We start from the raw sequence: 12,358 nt of genomic DNA, 5'->3' as shown, positions 1-12,358 counted from the left end.
AAAAAAAAAAAAAAAAAAAAAAGTGTGAAATAGGCTTCTACATTAATGTTCTGACAAAACCAGCTAGCTGTCGCAATTCCTGTACGCTTCCCTTAGGAGTTTTATAATATTTTTGCCAGAATAACTGTCTAATGCAAAATTGACAATAGTGTACAGGTTTATAAAATAGTCTGTTGCATTCCGACTGGCCTTTAGCTGATCAGTACTATGAAGCTTAGATGTTATTTCTCCAAACTGAGGCTGTTAAAGAAGTTATCTAAAACAGCTAAGGTGTTATTTTTCAATTTTTTTTCCTACCTTCTCCACAGAACTATCATTTCATTATGACATCATGCTACACATTGCAACAGAAAGGCATCAGCCAGCCTGCAGCACCTGTTTTCATCAATCAGAACTGCATTGACATTACATGGCACAAAGTCAAACAGTGTCCTCGCGCTGAATGAATCGACGGGAGAAGTCAATAGATTAGAACACATCTGAGGAATGCTAATTCACCTGGAGTCTGGGCCTGGAGATGTCATGATTAAAGACTCAATTTCCCAGAGGTCAGTGTGGTGTGATCACATATTACCACTAACTGATGGAGTGTCTCTGACATCTGCTCTCCAACGGCGTGGCTGTCACCCGCGGAGGCCAGAGCACCTGTGGAGCAGAGACGCCGGCTGCTGGATGGGGGTTTCATTCAGGTGCCGCGCTTTTAAGCACCCGCTTATTCCATCATACCTCTCAGCCATGGTGTTGTTTATGTAAAACAGGCGAAAAAGGCCGCCGGCAGCCGTTTATTAGTGGCTAAGCTTTGAAACGTTGCCATCGAGTATTATCTTCACATAGCAGAAAGCTGCACCATGTGTTATCCCAACGTGTCTCAGTGGAAAGCTCCTCACGGTGGCAGCTTTTAATCCAGCTGCTTGTCTGTGCTGCTATGAAGTAAAACTGTCTGTCATTCTTTCACGCATATCCACTCGGAAAAAGTGACTGACAGCTTGAAACGTCTTTGTTTACAGTCAAATTATGTTGCCTATAAAGTACAAATCTTATGCACGCTGCAGTATTCCAGAGTGAAGCACTTGACTGTAAAGTGTACAGTATCCACAGTCAACATCTGATTTATATTCAGTTTAGCTGAGTGCTGAGAGCCTGAAACTTATTTATGTATTTCTATTGCTTTGAGCACTCATACTTGTTTCTTGTGAGAGTAAATTTGTCATCATTTGACAATACAGAAAAAGCAGAAAAGACGTTTTCCTTTTTTTCTTTTCGGGTGAAAATATGCCCTAAGCAATCATTTTTAAACCCAAGTTGATAAAAGGAGATTATAAAAGGTAACATGGTGTTACATGATCCACAGTGGGGTTCTGACCCCAACTTTAAGACCCATTCATTTAAAACACCTTTAGATGGTTGCTGTTACAAATGGATGTTAGACAAATTAACAACTAAATAGAATTAAATCAAAGCCACCTGATACATACATCCTCAAACAAATGGATAAAAAGCAACCTGGTGTATCAATAAATTATGCTATTAGGGAAGTGAGAAGGAAATTCAATAATACCATCTTTAAGCAAATATTTGACATGTTAAAAATCTAAATGGACAAAAAAAAATTAAAAAAAGAATAATCTAACAAAAAACTGATTTAAGCAATTTAGCTTTTGTAGCTTTGAATGTGTTTTTTTATTCAAATATTTTAACTTAGCACTATTAGCTAAACAGTTAAAGCTGACTTGCATCACAAAAGAAGGACTAAAAAATATATATTTTTAGGCTTTTAGTCTCCAAATTGCTTAGCAAATACACTGACAAAAAACATAATTTTAATTTAAAAAATATTAATAGCTACATTAGTTTCAAATATCAGAAAACACCAAGCTGAAACAAATCTGGTTTTCTGTGTTTTAGTAGATACTACATTCAGCTAAACTAGGTATGTGTTCTTTTTTATATTTTGTCTAAAAATAGGAACACAATATGAAAGAAAGATAAAAGCAACTTTATTTTTTAACATAATTACATCTGTAAACTCAAATGTACAGATATTTGGTGTCTTATTATTAATTAGTTCAAGTAAACAGCCAGGTTTTGCTTGTCTTATTTTACGATATACAAAATAATTTTACATTTGAACACATGAAGGGTCCAGTTTGATCATAAGTAGACAATTCCGTGAATTTTTCCTACACACCTTTCTTGCACCTACTAAGCCAATATGGGAACATTGTATTTTTACCTGTCTTGAGTTTTTTTTATAAGTACAGGTAAAGTAGCAACCTGTAAAAACAAAAGGTTGAGAATAACTAATTTAGCGGTAACATAACATACAGTATAAAATGCAAAAAACATTACATTATTTTAAAAAGTCTTGATAAAATCGTTCCTAGAAACAGTTAAATGGTTTTGCAAATATTCACTTTCCTACAGAAAGCAAACTACACTAAACCCCCGTAAACAAAGCTAAAGCTAAGAGGTTGACTTTGCTATTTTGTTTTTTCTTGACTTAAAGTATTTATATCCCAGCTGAAACATAATGCTGTTACAATGAAAAAAAGAAGATAGATACACTTTTAGTATAGTATTGTGTAAACTTAGCAATAAACTAATTCATTACAATAAAATTGTTTTTTAAAGACATTTTTCTTAAACATGTTCAAAATAGTCGTCTAAATGAGATTACTGATGTAAAAATGTCTTTTGTTACTGTTCATTACTGGTTGTTGTAAACCCAGATTAGAAGAGCATTTTTGGTTGCTACTAATGCAAGTATGGTAACTGGTAAATTGTGGGCATTTATGAAAGTAGAAAACAAAGAAACTAAGTGGCTAGCTTAAAGCTTAAATAAAGAAGATAGCTTGCCTAAGCCAAGAGTTTTCAAGTCCTGAAAGCCCTCTCATTTTGTTACAATATCATGATAGAAATAAATACTGTACGAGTGAAAGGGTTTTCAGTGTTCTCCTTTCAACTGTCTGTCTTTTCTGCAATTTTGATGTGAATTCTGGGCATATTTTCAGTCCTAATCGCACAACGGAGCCTCTGTTTGTCAGCCGCTAGCTGATTGGTGCTCCTGTTGTAACCAGCTTGTAGTAAGCTCCGTTCAGAGCCATGAGCTGGTCGTGTGTTCCCTTCTCGATCACGAAGCCCCTGGACATGACAGCGATGATGTCAGAGTTCTGAATGGTGGAGAGGCGGTGGGCGATGACGATACACGTGCGGCCCTCTCTGGCTTTGTCCAGGGCTGCTTGCACGGTCTGTAATGGCACATGCACATGTGTTAATCTACAGATATGTTGGAAATAGCACACACACACACATGCTACTTGCATCATCATCTCCCACAAAACAGACAAAAGCTTCACAATTATAGTAATTTCACAATCATGCGTTGATTACTATCATTAGAATGTTCCAGTGGATCAGTGCAGTGCACAGGGCCCTCCGCCGCTCAGTGTGGTTCAGCCATTTGAGCTAAAAAAGCTCCCAGAAAATCTTCATCTTAAGGACGTTCTACTGTAGGGCTGGTCTGATCACTGAGCAGCTTGCGTTAATAATAGAGATGATGAACGGTAATGACGCTAACGATGATAGTAATTAACTGCCTTGCCCTCCCGGTTGCCTGGAGCACACCGAGCAGCTGCACTGAGCCGGGATGTGAGGTTAGCGCGAGCTCTTGGCCCGGGGGAGCTCATCTGAAGCAGACCTTCTCGCTCTCCGTGTCCAGGGCAGAGGTGGCCTCGTCCAGGAGAAGGATCTTGGGGTCGCGGATGATCGCCCTGGCGATGGCGATGCGCTGCTTCTGACCACGGGACAGCTGGGAACCCTGGGAGCCAACGTTGGTGTCATATTTCTGAGGGAGGAGGGAACAAATTTAGCGGTTTTATGTAAGACCTGCACCATGATGATTAAGCGCCTAAGCCTTTTCTCCTGGACATTTTGACTCTAGATGTGGTATTACAGTTCTAACCTACCCCTTCAAGCAAACTGTGACCCCTAGCCTTGAGCATTACAGCAGATTAAAATAAAAGCCTTGATGAAAGTCGATATTTACATAAACCAATAAAAACCTTTTTTTCAAACCAACTAGCAGAGTATAAATATCTGCTTTATCAGCCAATCCACTTAAACATGAATCGACTTTCCTCTTAGTGAAATCTTTCCACAGCAGGTTGGGGGACTGAAGGTCTAATGAGGATGCTTGGAACTGGAGCTGGCTTGTGTTGATCATGCGTGTTACTTTTTTTTTCTTTTTTTTACCTTTATCTTTATCACCTTTGCTTGTTTTCTGAACATATATCAGATTGACTTTACTAGGCGGCTCTGCATCTGCCGTTCAGCTCATCAAATGCCAAATTTGTCCACAGTACCTCGGGGAGCGCCATCACGAAGTCGTGAAGCTGGGCCTTCTTGGCAGCCGAGATGACCTCGTTCATGCCGATTTCCCGCAAGTTGTCGCCGTACTTGATGTTCTCAGCAATGCTGCAGTCGAACAGCACGGGCTCCTGGGAGACTATGCCGATCTTGGAACGGAGGTAGGGGACGCTGACGCGAGTCGAGTCATGCCCATCAATCAGCTGCGGGAGGGGAGAATAAAAAAAAATGGATTTGACCATTAATAAGAGGTGAGCTCATAATCACAGATGGGGAATACAATTCAGCTAATGAGCTATCATACCACTATCTCCGCTGTAATCTCTCTCCTGACTGCGCAGAGGTGATTCTGTTCTTTTTAAACCTCAGACAGGCAATCAGGGCAATCCATTTCCAAGCCATTTCCACCATAATTAAGACCATTTGAATTTTGGCAGGGATCCCTTACTGGCACAAAGGCAGAGCTCCATCCCAGGTGGAGTGCCTCTCTTTAAAATCCGAGGACGAAGTCAGCATAAACGCCTCACTGATAAATGAGTTAAAGTGACGTGAAATATTTCCATCACCACATCCACTAAATGTCTAGCAATCATTCTCCGACCTTGGCCAAATTAAGGGCTTTACATCCACCGTGGCAGAGAAGCCCTATTAGAGTGGAAGGGGAAAGCAACTACACATATGACTTATTCATTTGGAAATGAATTATCTCACATTTTAACGAAGGTCATCTGCAGTTGTGACTGGGTTATGGTGGCTGGGTTGGAGCCAGAACTTCCAGCTTCTTATTTATTATTATTATTTATTTTTAGTTGCAATGTTACACCTTAAACAATTATTTGCTTGTTCACATGGACTTAAACCTATACTGCAACCAGCCTATAGGGGGCGCTTGGGCTGTTTTGGCTTTAACTTCCGCGTTTCGTTCTCGTGTCGATGTCTTAGCCTAGCTGTTAGCTCATCAATCCAAACTGAGGTCATTAATAGAGCTATCCATAACCACTGTACAGAACTGCTAAAGATCTGAAATATTGTAATATTATCTATCACATCATAAATATAATATGCTTTCTTTGTATTTCAGATGTAGAAGTTAGTCCACAATGTTTTGATGCCATTAAAATAGCTTGAAACCAAAATTTAAGCAGTATATACAGTATAATATGCTTTACATGGTGCTATTTACAGTGGCAAACAAAGCAAAGAAAAAAAAGGCATACTGTACAATGTCATAAAAAATGTTCAGTAAAAATAAAAATAAAAACATAATTTAGTAATGTTAAATGACTTGCTGGCCCACAAATGACTGCCTAGAGTAAACAGAGAAATTTAGATATGTTATATTAATATTTATTAATATTAATATTTAGAATGTAAGAAAATGCCAGTATCTGCGTCTTTGACTGTCTGAATAAGTTAATAAGCCAGTGTAGAGGCTCGCTCCGCCCTCGTGTGGCCATAAATAGTATTACAAAAACAAACAGATATTTAGCTTCAAAAAGTTTTTAAAAATGTATCCTGAAAAATCCTTTAATTTTTTTCTGCTACTTTGAAGAGGGTAAAATCTTCAACCTAAAACATAATATTTTAAAACATACAGTATCAGCTCATTCTAACATACAGGCACCTCAAACATTGTTCCATTTACACTCAATGGAACCATTTTTAACTCACTTAACACATTTTATTTTTTTTCTCACCACTCTGCCGTGATCTGGGTCGTAGAACCTCTCCAGCAGCTGAACACTGGTGCTCTTCCCACAGCCGCTGCTGCCTACAAAGGCCAGCGTCTGGCCAGGCTTCACAGATACATTCAAGCCATTCAGGACCTGGATGTCCGGCCTGGTGGGGTAGGTGAACTTACAGTCAATGAACTCAATGTTCCCTTGGAAGTTATTCTGAAAACATGACACATGGAGGGTGGAGGGACATAAAAAAGAAGGTGAACAGAGGTTAGACCAGCTGTCTATAAAAGGCAAGTTAGATTTGCCAACTAAACCACATAGGACGAAACATTTCTCCGTACCCATGTTTCCCCATTGTCACTGTAGACGCTGATTGGTGGCACGCGGTCGAGCAGCTGGAAGAAACGTGCTGCAGATATCTTGGCCTTGGCGTAATCTGGAGTGTAAGAAGAGGCTCTGCCAAGAGCTGTGCCACTAGTGACAATGGCTGAGATCACCCTATTAGAAACGGAAATGTGCTGCAACATCTCTTCTGGCAAATGATCCATTTTATTTATTTATTTATTTATTTATTTTTGACTTGTGACATTTTTCTGAGCTCATTTGTCTGTTCTTCAGCGAGTTTTTATCTGTTAAGATGACTGAAATTTGTTTGAGACCCATTTAGTAATTCTGAGTTTCTGTTTATGCCATGCAACATTGTCCGAAAATGGACGTTAACTGAACATAGCAAGCATGAGCTTTTTGCTTTGCCTTTGAAGGACTTAAAAAAGACATAGTCCTTTTATATTGGATATTCTTTATGGTTCTCAAACTGTACCCGTGGTGATACAAAAGCTTCCTTTCATGGTATGTAAAATACATTTTTACACCACTGAGCTTACCAGTTTAGCTGACAGTTTAAAGCTTTTGCATGGACTCCACATCCACAAACCACCTGGGTCTTTTTTGACACCCAAATGGATATGTACATACATTTTTCTTGGTCAGCTGTGCTCCAGTTCCACTGTTTGATTGAAAGGTTTATTGTTAGGTATCCATCCATCCATCCATCCATCCATCCATCCATGGATGGATGGATGGATGGATGGATGGATGGATGGGATAGCGTCCTGTGTAGAATGTGTATCTGAGGTGAGACTTTAAACACACTTCAGCATAAGAAAAAATGTTTATGTAAGCCCTAGAGGGGACTTTAAAGAAATTGAGAACTATTTTTTTTATACCATAAACATAGATCAGTATAGACAGCATCAAAGACACTGAAGTGCACCCCACCTTACAATGTAAACTTCCTCCTCTCACCTGAACACCAGGCTGAAATGGAGCCCCTCTTGTTCCACCAAGTAACCTCCAAACCTGAAGGACGCGCCATTGGTCAAGAAGACCACGCACTGAGCAAAACCATAGCAAGCCCCATACACATTTGCCTTTTTCAGGGCTGCTCGATATGGAGCGTCCAAGTGGGCCTCATATATTTCCACAAATCTCTTCTCTTTCCCTAGACCAGCAATGGTGCGGATGTTGTTTAGGGCCTCACCAGAAACCTGCAAACAGAAGACAGGAGTTGAGATTAAATGGCTCGGTGAGGAAAGAGGCTATTTCTAATTAATCTGTCTTTTAATGTGTAAGGGAGAATGGGATATAGATAACACGGCTGATCTGTTCTTATCAATATCCTGTTTTATGCTGCTACAGGAAGCCAATTTTCCACCACAGGGATCATTAAATCTTCAGCTAATCCAGTTTACTTGGATGGGTGGCGTTTACTGCATCGGTATAATTAAGATGGCGTGAAGAAAGTTCACAGTAAATTGACTTTCGAACACTTTTCCTTTGATTGTGAACTTTCTGACTCTTGTTATATTGTCCTGAGGTCTTTTTAGCCACCCCACCCTTCGGCACCATCAGTGCATTTTAAGCTTGGGTGGCTCAGGTCTGAATGACGCCAGACAGTCTCGACTCCTGCTACCAATGCACCAATTTACAGGAGCAGCTGAAAAAAGTCTTTTCAACAGCTTTTTTATACTGAAGATGCAGCTCACACACAAAGCCTAAAAGAACACTACTGTCAAGTCGTCTTTAATCTGCTGTCACTAGATAAGACAGCTGATTTAGCCTTGTGTCTTTTACAGCACTACAATTATTGTGATGCTGCTCCCGACTTGTCAAAGAATATCTGAATAGTGGTATTTTAAGACTAGTATGAAACGTTCAAAGACACATGAAAACAAACTTTGTTGAGTTATATGACCTGTCCAGCAGTTTCCATGGCCTGTTTGTCCTGCTTGGCGAAGCCTGTGAGCATCTTAGCCTGGAAGCCGCCCGACAGAGCGATGAAGGGCAGGAAGCAGAGGATGAGCAGTGTGAGCTTCCAGCTGAAGTAGAAGGACATGATAACGGCCACGCCGATGTTGGTCAACGAGTTGACGATCATGCCGATCTGAGAACCTGTAGCCTTTAGAGAAATTCAAAAAGATTTGGGTAAGTAACTCAAAGAAAAGGCATTTTACACTAAAAAGTCTGGTCCTAGACTGTACAGACTGTTGTGAAAGACCCCAATATAAATCAGCCCCAGTTTCCAATCCTAGTATGATCAATAAACAGTTCGCCTGAATATGATAGTTAAATTTCTAAACAAACAATACTATTTCAAAATGCTGGGTTCTTTCTACAGAACAGCAGATGACAACATTTTAAAAGGCTAAAACAAAAACACTACAGTCCCTAACACACACAGAGACACAAGCAAAAACATTATTGCCCGCCTTTCATCTTTTGACGAATTAGCAAATGTTTTTCTGATTTGTTTCTAACGAGTTTGACGTCATTCTCTGCATTCCAACCTGTTGTAAATGAAACGCAGCATAAAACCAAATATATTTCCTTTTTTTACAAAAATACAGAACAGTTACTGTATTTTTTTTTTCTTTGTTTATACCACTTGCTAAAAGTTACACTAATGGTAGCTAGCTTAACAGCTAAGAAACAAATGCTAGCTACCAAATTAGTTTATTGGGTTTTTTGTACAATAAATTTCCATATTTAAATGCAGTGTTATTCTTTCCAGATTTGTTTATAAGCCTAAAAGGAATTAGGAAAAGTAGATTCTTAGATTAAATGATGTTTTAATGGAGTCTTGAACTGCTAAATGGGAATGGGAATGGGTTTTGCAGGTAAAAGTCTGATTTTCAACCTAAATATGTCAACAAATGACTTCTGAAACAAATTTATGCTTTTTGAAGCTTTAATCACCCCTTGAACTTGTGAGGCATCAGTTGCCAGACGTGTGGTCAGAGCCCCGGGGCTGTTTCTGTGATCGTCGAACCAGCCAATCTCCTGGCCTAGCATGGCTTGAAATCCGATCCGCCGTAACCTGCGAGTCAGCAACTCACCGGATTTGGCAAAGGCATAACCCTGTCAATACAAGCAGACACTATATTAAATGTAAAATACCCTTACAGTGATCTCTTACTGGATATACGGGAATACATTCAGAATCTGGGAAAATGAGGTCTGTATCATCGTCAGGAGGAGTTTTACTCAATGAAGGCATAAATTTACAAATATAAGGATGTCTCTTGTGACTTTCCCTCAACCTTGATCACAAGCAGAGGATGAAAGCAGCAGAGAAGCACCAAAGCAATCAGTCTTGTCAAAGCAGACTTCTACCCTACCTGTATCATCTGGGTGAAAAAAGAGATGATGCCAACCATGACAAAGAACACGCAGATTCCATCAATCTCTTTCCTCTGAGTCGGAGCATCTGTTATAGCAAAAGTCTACAAACAAGAAAAACACATTGCAGTAAAAAGCAACATTTGTACATTTAAAGAAATTTAACTTTTTTGAAATTTTGTTCATGAAATTTTCTTTTAGATTTTACTGCTAGTTTAGGCTATCAGTAGGATTTTACTGTGACAAAGGCCAATTTTTTTATTTTTTCAAGACTTTTGAGAATTGCTAATGAGGCCTGAAAGCTTCTTAAAGCTGAGTTTAAACCTCACCGCCAGAATTTGACTAAACAGTAGAGCATAAACGGGGTTGACGCCTCCATTTATTGCAGCCCCAACAGATCCAACAAGCATGTAGGGCCACTCTGGTAAGTTGTACTTCAAAATTCTGGCAACTGGAGCTGGTTCCACAAGTTCGTCATCCTCTTCTTCGGGTGTGGCTTTCTACGTATTCAAAAACAAATCGACAGGCACAAACTGTGAAGGTGTTATCTCTGTTAACAATAAAAGGCTGGATCAAATACAGCTGCAATGAGAGGTTTCCATTCACTCATCATGGGCATGAATGACATATAGAGTTGGGCTTTTAATGACTGATCTGATCCATTCTTTTTCTAGCTTGAAATTAATATACAATACACACTTTCAATGGTTTTTAAAAACAAGAAGTTTGAATTTACATGGTCAAATATTTACATATATTTTTCTAACACTTTTATTAAGTGCTGCTGAAGGTTCTTGAATGTATTTTAGTGTGCTAATGCTTATTAACTTTTTTGTAGTGACCATGACTGACTGCATTTGGTAGTTTCTCTTTGCCGGTATAAAAAAGGATTTGTTTGACAGCGCTCGTTGGATTGACCAATACTCATCTGTCACCCTAAGATTAATGGAAGTTGGTCAAGATGTCCAGAAACAACCCAAGAACCACTAAGGCTTGACCATAACATGAGCTTGGAAATGCTGGAACACCAGTGTTACTGCTCACAGTAAGCCAGCTTTACATCCCCATGGGCTGAGAGGGCAAAGAAGGAAGCTCCTGCTCCAAAAGGAACTCCTTCAAGCTTGATGGACAAGCCCAGTGCCTTCTGGAAAAATCGTCAGACATGGCAAAGATCGAGTATGTTTGGAGGAGTCAATGTGAGGCTTTCAAACCTAAAAAAACACTGTAGCAACTGTCAAGCATGGTGGTGGTAGTATCATGCTATGGCACTGGTGCTTTGCACAAAGTGGAAGGAATAATGAAAAACGAGGACTGCTTCCACATTCATCAACTTCACCTCAAAGAAACAGCTAGGTGACTGAAATTTGGACACAGTTGGGTGTTCCAACAGGACAGTGATCCCAAACACATCAGCATTGCTTTCTGATTGGTTAAAACAGGCTTCTGGAAAGGCCTTCCCAAAACCCCGACCTCAATCCCATTAAGAGTCAAATATTAAGCCAGAATTATGCCAGAAGTTTGTTAACAGATACAAAAAGCCTGCGATCATGGTGCAACTTGCTATGGGACATTTAACCAAATATTAGCTTTTAGAGCCCTTATGAAAAAGTTTGACCCTGTGCAGATTAGAGAAAACCTAAATAAATTCAAACTTGTGCGCCTAATTTTTGTTTTTAAAAAATCATTGAAGTTGTATGCTGTATAATCATTCCATCCTGGAAAAAGATTGTCTCAAATCAGTCATTTAAAGCGTCGGATTACTAATTGATATGACATTCACGCCCGTGAAGAGTGAATGTAAACTTCTGAGCACAAGTGCAAGAAAACTGGGTACAAGTACATCACCACACACCGTATATTTCTCGTCTTGTGACACTGAGTAGGCTGTGGGGCTGAGATCTCCGGCGATGGGAACAGAGGACTCTGGAACTAGATTGGACAGCTGAGATCGGGATCGCTGGCGGATTGAGGCTCTGCACAAAACAAACGGTTTCTGTACAACTATATAGATAGATAGATAGATAGATAGATAGATAGATAGATAGATAGATAGATAGATAGATAGATAGATAGATAGATAGATAGATAGATAGATATGTATTTTTGTGTGTTTTTGCTTATGTTATACTAATTTGGCTTGCTGTATTATGTAGTAGCTTGACAGTGTCGATGTGGTTGAACTCATTACTGGGTGCTTGTACTTGTGGTGATTCTGGAGGTTTGGTATTTTTTGTACTTCCTGGTGGGCCGTCTCGACGGCTGATTGGCAGCTCTTCGTCACTCCCTCTACACCTGTGGCAGATCAGGCTCATCAGAAGGCAGCTGGTACTTAAGGCTGTGGTGGGAACCAGACCAGCGCTGGAGCATTGTTTTGCCTCTGTGGTAAAGTGTTAAGCCTCTTGTGATTTACGAGTTTCCTAGTGAACCCTTTTCTGAGCTTTTTGTATTTTTTGTGCTTTTACCTACCTAGGACAACCTGACCTGCGTGGATCCAGTCTGGTCTGTTGTGGAAACCTGCCTCGGAGATAAACTACCTATCTGTTTGCCTGTGCCTGTCTGCCTGCCTTGAGAGGGATACTTACCTACTGCCTCCTGGAGAATCTGCTAACCTGCTACTGGGAAATACTTACCTT

The 12,358-nt window shown here is 39.8% G+C and overlaps 1 protein-coding gene and 1 long non-coding RNA gene across 3 annotated transcripts in view; both read right to left on the bottom strand.

Moving 5' to 3' along the window:
- The window catches only part of LOC108245704, a 541,596-nt gene that overhangs the window by 284,724 nt on the left and 244,514 nt on the right, over positions 1–12,358 (bottom strand). The gene's annotated exons all lie outside the window — the stretch shown is intronic.
- abcb11b (ATP-binding cassette, sub-family B (MDR/TAP), member 11b) overlaps positions 1,976–12,358 on the bottom strand; it is a 26,422-nt gene continuing 16,039 nt past the window's right edge. For both annotated transcript variants that reach the window (XM_017432800.2, XM_025009717.2), the window contains exons 19-29: positions 11,578–11,698; positions 10,055–10,225; positions 9,725–9,829; positions 9,303–9,464; positions 8,302–8,505; positions 7,353–7,594; positions 6,389–6,545; positions 6,063–6,260; positions 4,362–4,568; positions 3,698–3,844; positions 1,976–3,248 (exon numbers count right to left, since the gene is read on the bottom strand). In XM_017432800.2, the coding sequence (XP_017288289.1) occupies positions 3,048–3,248; positions 3,698–3,844; positions 4,362–4,568; positions 6,063–6,260; positions 6,389–6,545; positions 7,353–7,594; positions 8,302–8,505; positions 9,303–9,464; positions 9,725–9,829; positions 10,055–10,225; positions 11,578–11,698 (1,915 nt within the window). In that variant the 3' untranslated portion in view covers positions 1,976–3,047. The remainder of the gene's footprint in view (positions 3,249–3,697; positions 3,845–4,361; positions 4,569–6,062; positions 6,261–6,388; positions 6,546–7,352; positions 7,595–8,301; positions 8,506–9,302; positions 9,465–9,724; positions 9,830–10,054; positions 10,226–11,577; positions 11,699–12,358) is intronic.

Source organism: Kryptolebias marmoratus, linkage group LG23 (assembly GCF_001649575.2).
Source record: "Kryptolebias marmoratus isolate JLee-2015 linkage group LG23, ASM164957v2, whole genome shotgun sequence".
NCBI lineage: Eukaryota > Metazoa > Chordata > Actinopteri > Cyprinodontiformes > Rivulidae > Kryptolebias > Kryptolebias marmoratus.
This window is presented reverse-complemented; position numbering and strand designations above follow the sequence as displayed.